At 33.2% G+C, this 21626-nt stretch overlaps 1 protein-coding gene across 1 annotated transcript; it reads right to left on the minus strand.

Moving 5' to 3' along the window:
• Positions 1 to 1218: 1218 nt before the first annotated feature.
• LOC111623264 (putative protein TPRXL) lies at positions 1219 to 20798 on the minus strand. Its single transcript, XM_023365788.1, has 4 exons — positions 20756 to 20798; positions 8924 to 9054; positions 8750 to 8863; positions 1219 to 2634 (listed from the first exon to the last, which is right to left on the minus strand). The coding sequence occupies exons 2-4, from the start codon at positions 8961 to 8963 to the stop codon at positions 1481 to 1483; spliced, it is 1308 nt and encodes a 435-aa protein (XP_023221556.1). The 5' UTR covers positions 8964 to 9054; positions 20756 to 20798; the 3' UTR covers positions 1219 to 1480.
• Positions 20799 to 21626: the final 828 nt, after the last annotated feature.

Below are 21626 nucleotides of genomic sequence, written 5' to 3' on the forward strand. Positions count from 1 at the left end.
GAAGTCGGTTTCCAAAAGTGGCAACCTATTTATGCCAGAGAAGTGCATCTCAGACTTGTATACATAGACCAGTACATTTGTGAAATTAAATAAAAATATTTATGAAACGGAGAAAACAGAGTTTGAATGCAGTTTCTTTTCGTTTATTATTATTATTGTTATTGTACAAGAAAACACTTTATATGCTAACACCTCTGGTCAACTTTGCCTATGGAACGATCGGGACGCCGCCCTAACGGGAGTCGTTGTCTGTAAAACGGAAACGAGAGATGATTACAACAGCAGCTCCACAATCATATAATCTCATAACCTTGGCATTATATAGGTTTATGGCATGTTTGTTGAAGTTATCGCGGAATAAATATGTTTAACTTTATGAATTTAATGGTACATTTAAAAATAATTAATATTTTAAACATTATGTAGTTAGTTAAAACCCTAATTTTGAAATAAATTATTTTTATCCTTATTAATGAGCGATTAATTAACTTGCGTCGTATGCGATAATAATATTTTTGAAATTCGAAATATTGTTTCTTTAAATTAAATATTTCAGCAGTTATTAAATGTCCCGAATTTTATTTAAACTGTATTAAATTATATCATATCAGCATGGATTATCTCCATATGTAACGGACGATAAATCCAGACAATTATTTGAGTAAAAAAATTAATAAAACAATAAATAAAATAATTTTCTAATTCGGTGAGGTAAAGCTACATACGATACTGAGATAATAAATATTAATATGCTGTATGTGTGCAGTCTATATTTAATTTAATAAAATTCGAATACTGTTCGACTTCGTTTGAGAACGGCTGAAAGTACTGTATAGGTAATAAAATAAAGCTCTTGGTCTGTAGATGATAACGCTGATGAGAGATTTGAGAAAGGTGCAATGTTTGAGCGCAAAAGAGTGGCAAATGTACAATGTTAAATTTATGGATAGGTAAGCATGCTCGCATGCGGTGTTACCATCTCTGTTTTTTCAAAATAAACCAGATATGGGGTCAAAAAAGACTAAGATAAAACAAAATTTTTACAGAAAAACAAGAAATGATTCGAGGAGATAAGGGTAATTAGTTCACGTAGATAGTATTAATGCATAGATTTTGACAAAGGGAAATAAGTAATGAAATTGCACAAGTCTCTCCACCTTTAAGAAAACAAAACTATAGGCCTACAAACAGGATTTAGCAAAATAACAGGCACTTAACGAAAAATATTCTTTATTGGTACTTTCGGAATCTCATAGAAAAAAGTGAGGTGGACGACATTTCTGTTGCTTCATAAAAACAACCGACCATCGATTGTCGAATCTAGTGAGATAGGCGAAGATGCCGTTGCCTCAGAAGAGGGCTGACCATCCGTCGTGGAGTCTGGTGAGAAAGAAGAAGAAACAGTTGCATGAGATAAGGTCTGATCGTATGTCGTGAAATATGGGGAGATAGGCGAGGATTCCGTTGCTTCAGAAAAAGGCTAACCATTCGTCGTGGAGTATGGTGAAAATGAAGAATAATCAGTTGCATGAGAAGAGATCTGATCGTTTCTCGTCGAATCTGACGAGATAGGCGAAGTATCCGTTGCTTTAGAAGAGGTGTGATCGTTTGTCGTGGAATCTGATGAGATAGGCGAAGATTCTGTTGCTTCAGAAGAGGGTTGATCGTTTGTCGTGAAATCTGGTGAGAGAGAAGTAGAATCCGTTGCATGAGAAGAGGTCTGATTGTTTGTCGTGGAATCTGGTGAGATAAGCGAAGAATTCGTTGCTTTAGAAGAGGATTGATCGTTTGTCGTGAAATCTGGTGAGATAGGCGAAGATTCCGTTGCTTCAGAAGAGGGCTGACCATCCGTCGTGGAGTCTGGTGAGAGAGAAGAAGAATCTGTTGCATGAGAAGAGGTCTGATCGTTTGTCGTGGAATCTGGTGAGATAGGCGAAGATTCCGTTGCTTCAGAAGAGGGCTGGCCATCCGTCGTGGAGTCTGGTGAGAGAGAAGAAGAATCTGTTGCATGAGAAGAGGTCTGATCGTTTGTCGTGGAATCTGGTGAGATAGGCGAAGATTCCGTTGCTTCAGAAGAGGGCTGGCCATCCGTCGTGGAGTCTGGTGAGATAGGCGAAGATTCCGTTGCTTCAGAAGAGGGCTGGCCATCCGTCGTGGAGTCTGGTGAGAGAGAAGAAGAATCCGTTTCATGAGAAGAGATCTGATCGTTTGTTGTCGAATCTAGCGAGATAGGCGAAGAATCTGTTGCTTCAGAAGAGGGCTGACCATCCGTCATGGAGTCTGGTGAGAGAGAAGAAGAATCCGTTTCATGGGAAGAAGTGTGATCGTTTGTCGTGGAATCTGGTGAGATAGGCGAAGATTCCGTTGCTTCAGAAGAGGGCTGACCATCCGTCGTGGAGTGTGGTGAGAGAGAAGAAGAATCCGTTGCACGAGAAGAGGTCTGATCGTTTGTTGTCGAATCTGGTGAGATAGGCGAAGATTCTGTTGCTACAGAAGAGGGTTGATCGTTTGTCGTGAAATCTGGTGAAAGAGAAGAATCCGTTGCATGAGAAGAGGGCTGACCATCCGTCGTGGAGCCTGGTGAGAGAGAAGAATCCGTTGCATGAGAAGAGGGCTGACCATCCGCCGTGGAGTCTGGTGAGGGAGAAGAAGAATTCGTTGCATAAGAAGAGGTTTGATCGTTTGTCGTCGAATCTGGTGGGATAGGCGAAGATTTCGTTGCTTGAGAAGAGATCTGACCGTTTGTTGTCGAATCTGGTGAGGTAAACGAAGGATGCGTTTCTTTAGATGTGGACCGACCATCTGTGGTGAATTTGCGGAAAAGTCTTTATTGTTTCTGAACTAAATCTTAAGTGATCTAATAATATGTTAGATGCAGAAATTGTTGTTGTGTGAGATTCAGGTTTATTTATAAACTAAATTGATTCATTGGATAAATTAGATATGTCGCATGTTAAAATTCTACTCTATTACTACTAAGCCAATAGTGTCCTCAACACTGACTTATAACAGCAGTGTTATTTTTACTGTGCACTGCTTTTTATTTTTTATACGTTAATCGTTTTAAAATAAGCAAATTTATTATCGTGTTGCTAACTATTATTAATTATGCGATGTAAGGACTCCTGTAGATGAATTTTATGATTGAACTATATTGTTTGCAAGTATATTGAAGTTTATCGATAGTTCACTTATTACAGTGGTTTTTGTGAGACCAAGTCGTTTACGTAATTTACGTCATTACCAAGTTAGTTGAAACAGAGTAGTATAGTGGTTGCAAAAATCGAAAATTCACGAAACTGATGAACCAGTTTTCAACATTTGTTTTAGGAAAACCGTTCTTTTAATTCACTATGCCAAACCAGTTTCAAATTTATTTTGAATTCAGTACAATTAATGTTTTCTTATTGCATTTCATTAAGATTAATAAAGTAGTAGAGTAAATATTAGCTAAAATTCACGAATATGACTGTATTATGCATTATTCTCGTCTAAAAGAGGTCAGTGTTTTTCAATATTGGTAAACGTTAGAGGTCAAGTATTTACAATATAACGTTCAAAAACTGTCATTTTAAAATTAATTTGCGTTAGATATTATGTTGATTTTAATTTTAAAATTTAAATATGAGTAATGCGTAGCGTTATTATAAAAAAGGAAGGATACTAGTCAAAAATGGCTACTATACATAACAATACCGTCATAATAAACCGATTTCTTTGTCTGTTCAAAATCGGTTTTCATTTTTTTTTTATAAAACCGTGGTTTATCGAAAACCAGTTAATTGGCTTTGTTGCTAGCACTAGTTAAAATGCAACTTAATATCTATTTTTATTTTTTAATTTTCTAAAATGTTTTTCGAAAACTATCCACATTTGTTACACAATTTAATAGGAAACTATTATCAGATATCGCTTCGAAGGTTTAGGGATAGTTTAAACATTTACAATTGAACTACAGTACTGAAGAGATTCTTAAAAGACATGAAAGCACAATACATGGCCCTCAGGCTGCTTGTGTACCTCCAAAGAATTTCGGTCAAAAAATGTCGAGTATGTAAAAGAAAGTAAAGATGTAATGACAACATTTATGGGATTTCATGATAAATAAAATGTACCGTAATTACTTGATATTAATTAAAAATTAAAACTTTCCTTTTATAACATGGTTCATTTACAAAATAATTTCATTGTTAATTATATATACCAGTGGCGTAGCGTGAGTGTCAGCCGCTCGGGGCGGAGGAAAATTTCGTCCCCCCTTATTTAAGTATCTCAATTTAAAAGAGTAAAATTCAGTTTCGTCACAGAATAAGTAATGAAAAATTCCGTGCTAGTGTTGCCACTTTTTTAAAATCGCTGACCCGGACGGCAGGTGAGGTTTGTTCGAACAGAAGTTCCTGACGCATACGTATGTCATTTTGCAACGCGAAGAATAATTTGCAGTGCATGCTGGTTCTAACTTAGTTACAGTTAGCGACTAGGGAGACTTGGATAGGAGTAACGTAAGTGACCTAGCTCTATTGGATATTGAAGGTGTATATATGTACGAATAAATCGCACAAGCAAAAAAAAAAGGTCAACAGGTTGCTCACGATATCCCCGGGTGAAATTAACAGTTCACACGGTGAGTCGATTCCCGGAATGTCCGGATGTTATTCCGTGCTCATTTCAATCGGTCCGAATCGTAGGTGCACGAAAATATGAAATAAAATGGTTCAAATTCTTACAAGATATTATTATTATTTATTGTGAAATTTTGCCTTCCCCTAAAACGTAATTTTGCGACCCCCTAAAAAGTGCCGCCCGGGGCGGGGCGCCCCTGCCGCCCCCACTACGCTACACTACTGATATATACTTTTACCAAGAAAGTGAGCCGCTAAATCTGCGGCCTAAAGAATTTAGCCTGTTTTAATTTTGGCCCGTACTTAACCGCCAAGTTGTGAGGAATTGGTCTAAAGATGTATTTTTAAAACATTCAAATTTATCAGAGGAATATGTTCGATTTAAAACAAAGTTTGTTAAAAAAAATTACAGGAATTGGTCAAAATGTCAAAATGTACTAGAATATATGTTAGGCTCAAAGAACGAAAACGCTCATTGAGCAAAAAAACGTCCACAACGCGTTGTGGTCTCTTTAAATCATTCACAACGCAATATTCGTGTTGTGGCACTTGTAAAAACATCCACAACGCGTTGTGAATAACTCAAAAAGACCATAAAACGGAATTCGCATCGTTGCTTTCTTGATATTTGACCACTATGCATTGCGGTGATTAAGAAAAGCTATAACGCGTTCTGAACATTAGCTGATGCAATTACTCAATGAATCTGTGAGTATTAAGTTAAAAGAGAGAAACTTTTATTGTAGAGTCTATTTTGAGATGAATAGATTGACAAATTACATACTTCTGACTACGTAGTGTCATCTTTTCTTTTAAACTGAAAAAACTGTTCAATAAATCAACAGTATTTTTTCCATTTTACTAACTTTCCTTCAATTGCTATTTCTAAATCATAGTCAGACTTTTTTTCTTGCAGCAACGAATAAAGTAACTGCGCGATAACTAAATATTGAACATTAAATGAGAAATATTTTAAAGAAAAATATTGATGACCGGATGGCCGAAGTGATTAAAGAGTGATTCTATCGCTCTGGAGGACCCGGATCGAAACTGGGTGAGCAATTCCCCAGGAATTATGTGGGGGATCTGCCCCGTATAGGATCCTACCAGTGAATGAATAGATTAAACCATTGAACATTGATAAATAGTCAGGGATTCGCGCCTGACAAATATTGCGAGTTGGAATATAAAATGCAACTCGAAAAGTCACGGTAATAGTCAGTGGCGTCCCGTTTCCTTGTATTTTCTCAAACATATTGCGCGATTATTTTCATATTTTAACGTACTTTGAATTAATTAAAATTAATATTTTATTATAACCGCATTATGTATGTTATTAAATTTCTATACTACATGTGGATAAAGTGATAAGATTGCTATTGTATATTCGAATATCAGTGGCGGAATGGAAATGCTGTATTGTCGAATACTGGACAGCTTCCAAGCAGCCAGATTATACTCATTCGCGCATGCGCTTTACAGAGCACCAACCTCACTCGGTTTAGCTGATGGAAGCTACACACCAAAATATCGTATAAAGACGGGTGTCCAACCCGCGGCCCGCGGGCCGCATGCGCCCCAAGGCAAGTTTCAATGCGGCCCAATAAACGTGTAAACAAAACCGACAAAATGTTTTAATTTTTTTATTATTTATTTATTTCAATTGCATAAACTCAAAGAAGAAGTTTCACAAAGCCGTAAACCTTTATTCATATTTTATTTTTGAGTGGAAAGGAAATATTTTCAAATACTTGGAGATGTGTGAATGAGGAAGGATTATTAAATAAAGCTGGAGTTGTAACTCAAAGGATTATAGACACAAATTTGGGAAAAGGAGGGAAAGATGAGAAAGGACAAAAGATGTAGTAGTGAGAAAGGTTAAATAGATCTTCTGTTAAGCAAATATAGACCCTTAATTTTCCAACCTTTCTCACTTTTTTTATCTTTTGTCCTTTCTCTCCTTTCCCTGCACTTGGGTCTATAATCCTTTGATTCACAATTACAGCTTTATTTAGTATTTTTTCCAACGTTGCAAGATTTGACTACATTGCGCCAAATGTGTCTACTTTTTTTGTTTGACGAAAAAATATCATTTGGCGCTTTGGCTACTTTTTGGGCTACATATTATTTATAATTATATTAGTTGAATAAAAATGTGCTTTAAAATAGTGTTTCGTCGCTTTTTATTAATTAGAGACCCAAATATAACAAATATTTGTGCTTTTCAAATAAATTTCCGTTTGTCTCTTTTATAATAAATGAATTTATCTATTTCTAAGTAAAAATTGAAAGTGTCTGTAGAAGTAATTTTTAAAATATCCTTTTTCTTGGTAAAGTTTTAATACTTAATATTATAATCTAGACATGTTAATTTTTAAATATACTTGTATATTGGGCCACAAGTATATATATGTACTTGTGGCCCAAAATTCCTCGACTTCTTACAATGCGGCCCAGAGAAACAAAAAGATTGGACACCCCTGGTATAAAGCTTCCAATGATTCTATGCAGCACCGGTTCTGGGCTGTTAGCCGCCTGCCTGCTAGATATTTGGCCGCCCTCGCCCCATTATGTGAATCACGAGTAGATTTATAACTTAACCTAACCGATAGGAGTTTACTAGCATATTTTTATTATAGTTCTGTATAGTTGACAGGAGTTTTAAAAAATCCATTAAAATATTTGATATATTTATTCTGCTTTTATTCTGCTCTCCCATCTTGTATTACTTACGGATTTCAATGTTAAACCCGTAATATTTCGATTTCATATGCCCCATCTATAAGGGGATTTAGAAAAAAAAACATGTACAATATTAAAAAATTAACTGTTACTTTGGCAGCATCATTTACAACTAAATTTAATGAATAAGATGCACAAGGTACAAAAAAAGCTCTAGAATTTATTTTCCTTAGATCAGCGGTTCCCAACCATTTTTCATTAGCGTATCCCCGTGGCATTTCCAACTTCCCAACGAGCAACGCATGCGCAAATCTCGCACTGCCTGTTTGTAGAGAGTGTCGCCATTTTTAATTTTATTTTGACTCGGTTCTCGATCCCTGAGTACCAACAAGTCTGGTTTTTTTATGCGCGCATGATTTGGGCACCTAATACTTTGTGCCAAATTGCAACTTTTGACATATACTTCTTCATACCTCTAAGCTGGTAACACGGCAGCAGTACGATTTTATAAACAAGACACAGTCTTGTCAATTAAAAAATCAATAAAAATACTGAATAAATAATGAAAAAATTTACAGCTTGTAGAGAAAATCTGGCGAAACTAGCTGTCTTTTTCCTTGCTAACAATAAAACTACTTTTTATAAACAAAAGAATACTTTTTTCAAACAACACATGGTTGTTTGAAAAACGTTATTGTTGAAAGATAATAACAATAATGGTAACACACCCCACCATCAAAAGTCCATAGCATAATCACTAATCACACATAATGGTATCCCCACTACCATTGACCGACAGCGCAACATTTATTGATCTGTTGCATTGTACAATCAGCAGCATAAGTTTTTATTTCTATTTTTGCATTTTGAAATGTATAATAAAGTTTGTGATTGTTGCAAGAAACATTTTTTACCTAACAATTTTTTAATACCATTAATTTGTGATACATAATATATTATTTTTTCTGCCACAATAACTAACTTTTTTCTGTACCCATAAACAACCTATCTCGTACCCCGGGTTGGGAATCGCTGCCTTATATTTACGACTAGCTGTTACCCGCGGCTAGGGTTTGTGGCTGATTACAAAAAAAAAACCCTAGATGCGGATTCAGTAGACATCTGGTAGTCAGACCGGTTAGTACAGTAACAATATACTGTAATTATAACAAAAAGAAATCGTAACAAAAATTTTGTTATTTTAAAAAATTTTCTGATTTCATAAATAGATTTTATTATTTATTCTTGTTTATTTGTCTAGTTTTATTTATTCTAATATTCATAAGTTTGTTTTAATGTTTTACACTTTTTAAAATTATTTCGTGTGTCGAGTTCCAAATTTCAATTGATCTGAATAAAATGGATTTTTAAAACTCCTCTCTGTAGACACCAAGAAGGCCCTTTTTAACAAGTCCATTATGAACAAAAGATTGATAAGCACTTACCTGTTGAAATATAATTTATTGCTATTGAAGTGTGATTTTCAGTTGGTGAAATTGTCGATGTTAAAGTAGAATCTGGAGTAGGACCAAGAGTAATATCAAATGATTTGGACTTATCTGAAAAATTAATTAAATTTAATTGTGTATAAATTTTTAAAAGACATAATGGTAACTTACAGTTTTCCAATCTTTTATCCAATACGATGGTTGTTATCATCAGTGCAAAAGTCAAACAAAAAAGTATCGATGATACAATAATTAATTTTTGTTCTAAACTTGTCCTTCTTCGCCAATAGCTTACCTTGAAACTTTTAAAATAAATACACAAATTATCAGAAACATTATTTCTTTTTAAATATGCAAATTCCCATAAGATAATATTTAGATTAATATATTTTAAACATATAAGTTCAAATATAACCTATGCTAATTTGCAGACAAATGAATATTGCTTATTAATTAAGCAATAATTTTGTCTAGTTACGTTATTAGGAAACATTAAATGGAGCATTTGATGTTAAATATTAGCATTTGAATTTATTTCCCGTCTATTTTATAACACTGAAATTTAAGCGGTTTTGGTAGATAAGATTATAACATGAATGACTGAGGAATTTCTATTAATCTCTAGTCCAATGGTTTCCAAACTTATGCCCATGGACCGCTTCTCATGAACACTGACCATGAACCCCAAGTGAAATAACTACACAACTACATAGTAGCGAAATTATAAATTTAACTTTGATGTGTTGAATGGTGAATAGTGACATAAAAATAAAATTAAATATCAAAATGTTTTAATTATAAGTAATATTTATTGAAATTACTAGCTAAAGCTAGCCCATTCTTGAAAAAGGGTATAATATAGTGAAAACAAAAAGAATGTATAATTTATTTCTAATTGGGTTATGAAGTACATCACAAAAATATAAAATTAATAAGTTTTTTATTTTATCTATTGAATTTTCATAGAAAAACATATTTTTGATGAAAATAAATAAATAATTTATATATTCTTAGTCATTAAATAGTTTTAATAGTTAGAATATAAAATGATTCATATATTAAAAACTATAGAGATGATTATAAAATAAAATAAGCGATAAAATTGTATAAAATGAACTATATATTTTAATTAAAAAGTACTTTGTTCTATATTTAAGTTTATTGTAGTTAAAATTAAAAATTACATTTATAACATGAAAATATTATTGAAATTGAATAGATGAAATAAAATTAAATTTATAACATAAAAATAACTATTAAGTACTTAACCCTGGGTTAGTGCAGTGGGGCGTTTCGCCACCCCCAACGTTTTGAAAGTTGCACTATTCATAGATTTCGCAAGAAATATTTGTGTCCTCTTCAGTAGCTTCATGATTTTATGTATAGAGCATGCTCAGAAATTACTAGGATGCTGCAGAAATTCCAGTAAGAAAAAAACAACAGTTCTCAGTGGGGTGTCGAAACACCCCACAGTATTAATTACGTTTTTTTTTAAATTTTACAAATATTTATTTAGTTTTTTTATTTTTAAAATAACTATAATGTGACCACATTTATTATTTATAATATAGATATATTATTTTTATTCACATTGATTATTATAAGTTTATTTTAATTCAAAATGGCTGACTTTCATAAACACACTGAGAAAATACCAAACATAGCAAGCTGCTTGTCATTTGCATTGAGTGCCAAAGTACAATGTCAGCTATTGAATCAGAGTGACAAAAATGCTTAAAAAACAATTTAGATTTTTACTATTGGTTTAATAATAAGATCTAATGTAATGAGTTTTGATAAATGTTGTTTTTTATTTTCATGGATTTATGTACTAATATAATATGTAATCATACCTGAATATAATCATATGTATAATGACACATGCCTTTACCAAATAAATGAGTAAATCTTTATGAATTTTTACTTACATGGTTTATGGACCCAAAAAAATGTTGGGGTGGACAAACGCCCCACTGCACTAATGCCGAAAAAAAACTCAGTGCACTAACGCAGGGTTAATCGATGTGTAAATTTTAAGTAAAAGACGATTAACAAACAAGTCGTTTTCTATTTTTAATATCGTTTTTGATAACATAAAAATTTTTAATTAACAATTTTTTTGAATAAATAACCTGAGATTTGACGATAAAATAATAATAAAAAAATTGCCATTCGTACTGGGGCATTGAGAACAACTAGTCTAAAAGAAGATTAATTGTCAAATTTTAATAAGAAATAATTATAACATATCTTAATACAGTATATAAAAATGAAAATTTAGTGTAATTTTATTGAAACATTACAAGAAATACATGGAAGGAAATCAAAAGGAATATAAAGGAATTGATTTTTATAATTGATATAAGCACAGTGATTTTTATAGGATTGCTTTGGATTGCTGTTGAGTTGCGTTAATGGATATAATGAAATCATACAATACACAGAAATATTTTATTACCTTATCTAAATTTTAATGTTTGTTTTTAGTAATACAGTATATTAATCAATTAAATTTTTATGTGTTTACTGTTATTGGAATCATTATAAAAAGCATTTATATATTAAAGTAAATAAATAAGTATATAAATATATTTATTTACTTTAATATATAAACGCTTTTTATGTAGGCTATCTAATAACCTTAAGCGCGCAATAAAAACTTAATCAATTAATATATAGTGGGTGATCGGTTAACGAACATAATCCGTTCCAAGACTGTTCGCTATCCGAATTGTTCGTTAACCGATTATCGATTTACCATAGGTTTTTACGGGAATTTGATTAATTAGTTCCGGTGACTCCCCCAAAATAAAAAAATATATACTGTCTTACTACGTTTATTTATATGTAATAATAAAAATACATACATACACAGTCTTGCATTTTTATTAGTCATGTTTTTTCTGTTTGTGGGGTTAAAGAATCTGTCCAATGTCGATTGCTTTTCTCTCTTCTTCAGGATTTTTCAGAAGTAATTAATAGCATTGTAATTGTAGAGATCCCAACGCTGGTTTGGATGTCATTCTAAGACTGTCGTTCTGACATCCTCCCACTTCTTCGAAAGATCCTTAATAGCAGATATCGGCATTAATCCTCTTTTTTTCAGAAGAAAACATATGCCATAGTGCCCAGCAATATCAGACATCTTCTGCCCACTCTCTACCTTTGCTATTATACTCCCACCTTTCGAAAATTAAAACCGACGCAAAACTTAACGAGTGTCCGCCCGACAGTCTCGCGAATACCACAAAAGAATTGTTTCTGTCAGAAAAATAAAAGGCTGAAATTACAAGGAAAAGTTTCAAAGTTCGGAGGAATACTATTCGATCAGTATATACCGGGTTGAGTGTCGATGTCGACGTCACCCGCGCTCTGAAAAGTTCCGAATTGTTGCCTGAAGACAAGGGAAGATCAATCGGTATTCACTATTTTACGTCGCTTCTTCTTGCGTTTGTTCTGTGAGGTGTTCGTTACCCGAACATGTGTTCGGGTAACGAACATGTATTCCTGAACATATGAATCTTTCGCGAAAGTGTTCGTTTCGCGAAAGATAACCCGTTTCGCGGTGAAAGTTTCGCGAAATCATAACCCGAACATAAAAATCTTTCTCGAAAGTGTTCGTTATTCGATTTGTTCGTTAACCGAACTGTTCATTAACCGATCACCCACTGTATTACTAAAAACAAACATTAAAATTTAGATAAGGTAATAAAATATTTTTATTTACTGTAAGATTTCATTGTATCGATTAATAGAAGACCCAAAGCAATCCTATGAAAATCACTGTGCTCATATCAATTATAATAATCAATCTGTATAATATACAGGATTGTTAAAAATTAAGTTCCTCTACTTACAGATTTTTATAGCGCGTTTTAAGACTTCAAACGAAATAAATAAAAGTTACAGAGCAGGTATTTCAAACGATGCGCAGCCGTTTAATGAAAAAAATTTAGTACAAAAATTGCCGATAGGTGACGCTGTAGCAATATAAGTCACTTGAACAGCTTTACAAATGTTATATGTGGCCTCTATGGTTGTCAACAAAGTTTTCCATTCCCAAAATGTTATTTTTTTTTTAATCGAAGAACGCAAGAAATCCATTGGAATTGATAAAACGTGACATCAAATGCTGTTCTTCAGCTGTGACATCTTCAGTTTTCAGGTTGTGACTTTTTTCACGATACACGATGGTTGTTTAAAAATAACCAGAAGTTCAGGTGTATTGTGAAAGATGTCACTGCTGAAGGACAGCATTAGACATCATGTTTTAGTAATTCCAGTAGTCTTCTTGCATTCTGTGATAGAAAGTGTCGTTTTGGAATGGGAAACTTTGTTGACAACGATGGAGGCCACATTTAACATTTGTAATTGTGTTCGGATCCTATCGATGTTTCAAAAACATTATTACTACCGATATTCCAATTTTATATTGTAGTTTTTACATGAAAATATTTATCGTTTATCATTATGTTTTAAAATTAGTTTTAAAATTTTTTAATATTGTTATCTTTTAGTAAAGTGCTATCTATTTTTTCTAAGTTTAACCGTTAGACGTCTAGTTCTCGGTATTGTCAAAGAAAACAATATTTCTGTTATCTTTAAATTGTACAATGCCCATCAGAAAAAAAATTAATACAGTATTTGGAAATATTTTCAAATTGATATGAAAGGCAAACAACTTGTAAAATGTATTTTATGTTAAAAAATAATGTACAAAACATCAAGAAACACATCAAATTTAAGGAATCATATAAAACGTTTACATCCTGTTAAATTTAAAAAATTTTAATAGCAATAATTACGACTCGGTTTTAATATCTAAGGCTGTGTACACACTAGGTGTTTTTAAACGCGCGTTCGACGAGCGTTTAGCGGAGCGTGCGCACTGGCTCGGTTTGGAAATGGATGTGGAAGTGATTGCTTGTGTGTGGCTCCTCTATCGTCGCTATAAAAGACGACGGCAGAGGCAAAGAGAATTTTGGGTGCACCCAATATTACGAGATAGACTGACGCATGAAATGTTTGCGACGTTGTATCCAAAACTAAGACAAAATAAATTCAAGTTTTTTAATTCTTTTAAAATATCTATAAAATCCTTTGACGATGGTTGGTCTCTTTTAGATTTCATCAATAAATAGATCAGTATCGAAATGATCGTTCTCCATTTCAGCACATATATCTCAAAGCGTTCGGCTGACGCCCGCAAAACGCGCGATCGAATGTACAGTAACATGGCAGCACATATATCTCAAAGCGCTAGGCTAACGCCCGCAAAACGCCGTTTTAACAAAAATCTATAAACGCGCGTTTAACGCGCGCTTGGCCAATAGCGCGCGTTTGAGTGTGTACGCCTACATAGAACTCTTGGTTCTTTAAAACGCGCGTTTAACGCGCGTTGAAAAACGCCTAGTGTGTACAGGCTCTAAAGCTCTAGATTTAGAAAACTCATCATCGAAGTGGCTACTGACACGACAAGAAAAAGTAACTCAGTATTTCACCAGCGATCGAGATGTTTTCGATATCAATAACAAAAAGGGCAACTAATATACAGTGGCGTGCCATGAGATTTAATGATAGGGAAGTTGTGTTTCTATAAGAAGCCGACTTCCAGGAGCAATCAGTTAATTCTTTCTTTAAATGTATTTTTAATAGATTATTTATCTGACGTACTTAATAAATAAACAAGTTCAATATAATTACCTCTGTTATTAGATCCAATATATTCCATATGCCCTCTAAATGCCAATTCTTGCTTTGTTAAAAACATATAACATCTATTTATTTAGATATAATATATCTATTAATCGTAATTACGTCGTTATAATTTTCAATATTTATTTTATATTATTTACTAATGTTAAATTCTATTCCACTTTGATTTCCAAATTGCTTCAAATACGAAAGAATCGACGACTTTTCGTGTCTTTTGCCAGCTAAATTGTCAAAGTCATTCTTATTCCACACACTAATTTCATTTGAAAATAGTAGGCAAGCCAAAAAAACAATTTTTGCATTTTTATGCATCTACAGAGCCATTTTATCGTGAAAATGTCGAACAAATTTTTTTATTGAAGTGTTTATATTTAACTTAGGCATTGGCCTTTCTCTTTTAATAATGTTTTCTTTTTCATTATATGATCTTGAGCCAAAACTTTTTTAAAATAAATTTTCACAATTATCGCAATTACATTCTGAATCGCTAGCCACGATATAAGGGCTAAAATTAAAAATAAAATTATAAAAACTTACTTGGTGAAATGAAATGTGTGATGGATGTACAGTACATACCTGGTACAAAATATTCTTCAATTGTATGAATATACTTTTAAAGAAAATTATAATTAAATATAGCTTTGTAATGAAACGTACATAAAAATAACAAAATGTTCTTTACTCTTTAAATGTTAATCACTTAGTCAAATATCTCCCTACGACTGGAATCAATGACGGTCCTGCTAGGTGTGCGGTGTGTACATGCACGCGGGCTGCCAAATCCCGAGGGTGCCCATACCGGTCAATGTCAAATGCCTGTTTATTCGCATCACTCGTATATCTCAAAAGACGCGACAGGGTTCTTGTAAATTTTAAATGTTACTCACCATAGCTGTAAAAGTCTAAATATGTTAAACTTAATAGATTGTCCGTCGTTTGTTTTCGAACTAATTCGTTTTAAGACCAGGTGTTGTCCACGGAAATTTCCAAAATTTACAACTTTTCGGTCACTCTCGTTGAACTGGAAAAATGTCTGTCTTTATTACATCTAATATTTCGAACAAATCAGTCTCCACTCGGTACTCGGTTAGAGATGGTTCGGTTAAGTTTTTAAGTAAAATTCCAGCTCTTTCAGCAGGGTTTTATTTATGTCCCCAATTCCCTAATTGCTTAATTATTTAACTACTTCTTAAGTAGAAATAAGTCAAAACCGGTTACTTTGTAGTCGAATATTCGTAGTCTCGGGAAAAAGTGGAAAGACACATTTTTATGACAAACGGATATATAAATCATAAATTTAAGGAAAATAAATTCTAGAGCTTTTTCTGTACCTCGTGCATCTCTCTCATTCATTAAATTTAGTTGTAAATTATGCTACCAAAGTAACAATTAATTTTTTAACATTATACAAGAATTGTACGCGTTTTCTTCTACATTCCCTTAAAGATGGGACATACGAAATCGTAATATCACTGGTTTTACATTGAAATCCGCGAGTAATATAAAATCGGAGAGCGGAATAAATATATCAAATATTTTAACGGATTTTTTAAAATTCCTGTCAACTATACAGAAAACTGTCATAAAAACATACAGGTAAATTCTTATCGATTGGATTAAGTTATAAATCTACTCGCGATTCACGTAATCGGGCTAACAGCCCAGAACCGGTCCTGGATAGAATTGGATGCAATATACCACTCAAGGTCCAAGGCTTCCACCGGCTAAACTGGATGAGGTTTGTGCTCTGTAAAGCGAATGCGCGAATCTGGCTTTTTGGATGCTGACGATACAGCGGTTCCACTCCGCCACTAATATTCGAATATACAATACCAATCTTATTTTTTTCACGTGTAGTATAGAAATTTGTAATACGATACATAATGCGGTTATAATAAAATATTGCGCGACTATTTTCGTATAATTAAAGTTAATATGTATTTATTTTTCAGAAAATACAAGGGAAGCGGCGCATCCAACGCTTCTAATGACGGCACGCCACTGCTAATATAAATAAAATATTGACAATATTCATTGCACGTGATTCACGACCGTATTCTATTGTTCAAGATAAGGCAGTTGTGCAATTTATACAAGAATTAGAATCAAGATATAAACTACGCTCACCAAAATACAAAGGCAACATACTTGTACCCAAATTATACAAAGAGTGTAAAGTTGAAAGTTACGATCACATAAGTAAGTGACCTATGTATCCGTAACAACCAATATGTCGACTATAATAATATATATAATAATATAAATAATAACTATAAGTAATCAGTCATATTTAACTGTAACATGCCATTTTATTTTTAATGATATATTTACATCGTGTGTACTTGAAACGCTGATAGTGTCTACTGCTCATACATCTGAGAATATAGCAAATATGCTGAAAAAGATTTTTTTTAAATGTCTCTAGAAGATAAAATCGTATGTATAACAATGGACAATGCAGACAACGTGTTAGGTGCATGCAGTATATTAAAAAATCGGGAATCTATCTTGTTTTGTCCACAGCTTAAACCTCGTTGTTTAGGATGCTCTAGTTGGAGATGAAAAACTAATAAGAATAAAGAAAAATGTAAAGAAATTGTAACGCACATTAAAACCGTAATGAAAACTTCTGATAAACTTCAAATATCCAAACCGAACGAGGAAAAATGCCTAAAAAGTAACTCAGAAAGTAGCAACTCGTTGGAGCATTTATTTAAATATGATAAGAAGATTATTGGAATTAAAAGATGATGTAGGACTCGCCCTTATTTCATTACAAAAATCTCCCTTGCCACTGACAGCCGAAGAAATTGTAGTTTTACAAGAAAGTTTTTTTTTTTTTTTACCTTTTGANCCATTGAAAATTATGATAGCGACAATTCGCGGTATTCATTTTTCTTTCCTCTTTTTTTTTTTTTTTTTTTTTTTTTTTGGACGTTTTGAACAAGTATCTAACAGCGTCTCGGGCGATACTTACTGTACGTTACATTGGTTACAATATCAATCGTTCCAATTCTTCTAGGACAACAATATTTCTCGTCAAGCTGAAAACACTAAAAAATTCCGTTGCTATAGAATGCTTTAAAAAGCTATCTAATCATTAAAAAGAGTAATCAAGAGATTGAATGGGTACGAAACACGAACCCTATGCGGCATTTCAACAATTTTAGATCTTACATTAAAAGAGCCCCGCTTATCGACATAAGGAAAACTATAGACGTTTTTCAAAAGCAATAACAAATGAACTTGCAAATACAATAAATTCAACTTCAATGGATGCCGAATCATCCGGACTTGAAAACGAACAAGAGAATAAAGAAATAAGTCTAAATAATGCACCCGATTTTTTTTTATTTCTTAAGAAAGAGTAGACATTAACCAAATATGATACAAATAATTCAACAGCGGACGCAATTATTGCTTTTTGGCAGTATATCAAATGTGAGAGCCAAGTTTGGTGAAAAAAATTTTTGTTCAATTTAGTTTTTCGTTAAAGTTGTTTTGCTAAAATCGTCAAATTAAATTATTTTCCCACGGACTTACTTCCTTGTTGAAGATGATACATCGAGTGTGTCACCCGGAATCAGCGGGTGAAAATGTGACTATTGGTCCCGATGTACAGTACTAAACCTCCTAACGAAGCCATGGGAAAAACCCAGGAGGAGCCCCCGAATAAAAGGGAGGGGGTGACAACAAGCCGAAGCAGTCGTCATCAACCCTTTTTCCTAAGTGTGTGTGTGTTCGCCGATTTCAGCCGTCGCCACTCGCTGCCCTCGCAAGAGAAAAAGAACTTTCCTTCTTCCAGAGTCACTGAGTCTTCATTAACCGATCATCGATTTTCCGAGTCTGGGATTACCACTACTGGGATTCAACAAGTGATTAAGGTATTTACCATCTCGCGAACTTACTGTGAGCTTTCTCTCTCGATCAGGGTCGCGTTAGGTTTATCTATGTATCTCTCCCTTTAGCAATTACGCTAAGCATCTGGATTATTATTGTAGAAACTTGTAAACAATATCTCGTAGAACTTGTAAATAATATCTATCAATAAACGGGTATTTTGTTCAATGTTAATTTGTGGAGTGTACTTCCTCCGGTCGTTTCCATTCGCTTCCATTCCGAGTCTGCAAGCCCGTGAACGCGACCGCTTGCGCGAAAATTAAAGTAACGGCATCGAAATTTCCGTGTCTGGAAGACACGGTGGTGTCAGTCGTGACAAGGTATCGAAGAGATGCCGACCCCGCGATTACGCAAACGATCTATCGAGCCTCCAAATTCCAACCTGTTTCAATTTTGAGTCAACAACGGTAGATATCCTTATTTCGATAATCCGAAAACAATTTATCACAAATACATCAGTATTTGTGGTTCCTCTCAACTCGAGAGAGCTTTCTCGACAGCCGAAGATATTATCTCTGGAAAAAAGAAGCCTTAATCGGCTTTTTTTCCAGCCGAGAAATGTAAACTATTTAATATTTCTGAAAAAAAAAATTATGGAAGTATAGCTTGTTTGTTTAATAAATAAATCCGATTGTTTACTATGTCTTTATTTGATGTCCACTTTACATTAATTGGTTAGCAATCGATTGTAAATCGGATAACCGATAGTATCGCTACTATCGTTATTTTCTCATTTAACCTGAGGATGGTCTATCGAATAGGCCGAAAACGTTAGTTACGTTTAAATAAATTGTCTCAGCAACTTAAGGTGTAGTTGTGTGGTCTATTAATCAAATTTACACAATAAACGGATAGCCTGTCAGATTACGGAACAATGAAAACAGCTTATCACATCAAGACAAGAAGGAACCAAACTCAAATTATTCAAACATAACTTTAATTAATATGGGAAATGCATTTCGAGTACACAGATCCCTCATTAGCCCATTGAAAATTTTAATCAATGGTCTAATTTAATGAACTCGCATAAAATAACGTGGCATTTTCAGTATCTTTAATTCTTTCGCTACAACTGATAATTTCAAGCATAAGATGTTTAATCTGCTGATTAAACATCTTATGCTTGAAATCTTACTAAACACGAAAAGATTACGAAAACGAAATCGGGAGTCATGAAGTACTTTTACAAATAATAATTTGTAGTCCACCAGTGGCCGAGTGGACTCCGACCCCGCACTTTGCGTGGACCTAGTCCCTAAACACTGGGAGTTCGGACTGGCCACGTGGAGTTTTCCGGTTTTTCTCCACGTCTGTAACGCCTAAATAGGAGCTAGTTTTCCTTAAAAGACCTCCCGGAAGGCATTATTCCCGCGCATGCTAATACCTTATTACCGGATTAATACCGGAATACTAATATATTATTCCCTCCAATTACTAATATCATTCACTGTATTTTCACTTTCCACGGGACGATATAGCCGCTGTAGCTGATGCCCAACTTGTTATAACCAATAACAATAATTTGTAAAAGTATTTACTGTCTTTCTATTGTGAACTATTCTTTACACTATTCTTTACACTAAGATTCTTTAGCAGAATATTTTTTAATTATTTGTCAATGAGATGTATAACATATAATGCCAAGACGTTATTATGATTTAACAAATTTGCGAACTTGATATCGAAAAGTTTATATATTTTATTTAACATACTAATAACATTGCATTATTTAAATAAATACGAAACTAGCCATAATGTTCAATTACACGATGTTAATTAATTAGAAAATACTAAAAAGTCAAGCACACAACAAAACTTTAAAATTGTATCCTTTTCATAAGTGATATTTCCATTTTATTAATAAAAACTGTGTTATCTTTGTAATAAAACAGAGAAAAGAAATAAAATAAAAATTCTATTTTAAAAAAACTAGAATAAGGTTTCTTGCTCAGCGAAAATTTAAATTTTTCTCAAAGTTTCGATTGGATTGATAAGTAAAGAACTTTATATGGACCAGGAGTATTTTTCTACGGGAAACCGACTCCAATTTAGAAGTTTAAACACCTGACGAAAAAATCGGAAAACTACATGTTGGCTAGCCCGGTGGTGAAGCACCAATCCACGACCAATTCCCAATGTTTAGTGGTTTTATTCACTTAGCCACCGGCTGGCACACTTAGAGGGCTAGTTTCTTATAAAAAGTCATCTTGGGAGGTGTCTCCTTCTTGGCAAATAACACAAGTGTTGCGTTGCTTTATTCCATCAATCCCGTTAACTCCCTTATATATATATTTTAAAATTAAAAGCAAGTTTACAGTATGAAACTAGTTACGTAAATGATTAAACAATCAAATTTTATAAATTAAATAATACATCATTATTACTTACTTATCCGAAGGACCGAAGTAATCCTCTCCTTGGATAATTTGCATTGACATCATTATTTCTGAATATTTAAAGTTAAAAAATAATGTATAGTATAATTTATTCTCTAAAGCGCTTATTACGGATAAACGTATTACCCAATGAGTGGCATATTTTATACCGTTTTTATCTGTCTTATCGTATGACGTAAAGTAATTTTGAAACATAAATAGAAAAAAACAAACATAAAATTATGAATAATCTCAAATATTAATTGAATTTTCCAAATTTTACATCTCAGATACATCTCAGTAAATTTCAAAACAAATACATCTCAGTAAATTTCAAAACAAATACATCTCAGTAAATTTCAAAACAAATACATCTCAGTAAAAAATTTATGTAAATGTATATAACAATCAAATATTTTCCTTAGGAGTTTTTCTTTGGTAAAGTAAGCTTCGCTCTTTAAAGCGAAATGTAAGAAACAATCTTGTAAAATACAAGCAAAAATCTTGTGGGTACCGCTCGAAGCGCCAAGCTTACTTTACCAAAGAAAAACTCCTAAGGAAAACATTTGATTGTTATCTACATTTTCATAAGATTTTAACTTGGCGCAATTTTTTACATCTTAGTTATTTTTGTTTGGATATCAATTGTTTTTTAGTTAATGATTGCGTTATGACATCAAGACCTGAGACGATGAGGTACAGTTCCATCAACGCTAGGCGTAGCCTCCGACTAAACGCTTTTAATATATCGTTTAGTAAAATCGTTATAAAAAATTTTGATTGGCAAAAATTTGACTTTTTGTTATTCTGGGTAAAATTTTTAATGAAAATCATCCGCTTGAATGCAACTTTTTCCTTATAAGCATAAAATTAAGCCATAAGAG

This window comes from Centruroides sculpturatus, unplaced genomic scaffold (assembly GCF_000671375.1).
Source record: "Centruroides sculpturatus isolate CEXI.00-Female unplaced genomic scaffold, Cexi_2.0 scaffold262, whole genome shotgun sequence".
Classification (NCBI taxonomy): domain Eukaryota; kingdom Metazoa; phylum Arthropoda; class Arachnida; order Scorpiones; family Buthidae; genus Centruroides; species Centruroides sculpturatus.

Bases quoted from the DNA above. Each gene is read 5' to 3' on its own strand.
- LOC111623264 (XM_023365788.1), bottom strand. From the start codon at position 8,963: ATGATAACAACCATCGTATTGGATAAAAGATTGGAAAACT. The intron at 8,864-8,923 runs GTAAGTTACCAT...TTAATTTTTCAG, and splicing joins GGATAAAAGATTGGAAAACT to ATAAGTCCAAATCATTTGAT. The intron at 2,635-8,749 runs GTAAGTGCTTAT...CTCCCTCACCAG, and splicing joins AATAAATTATATTTCAACAG to ACTCCACGGCGGATGGTCAG.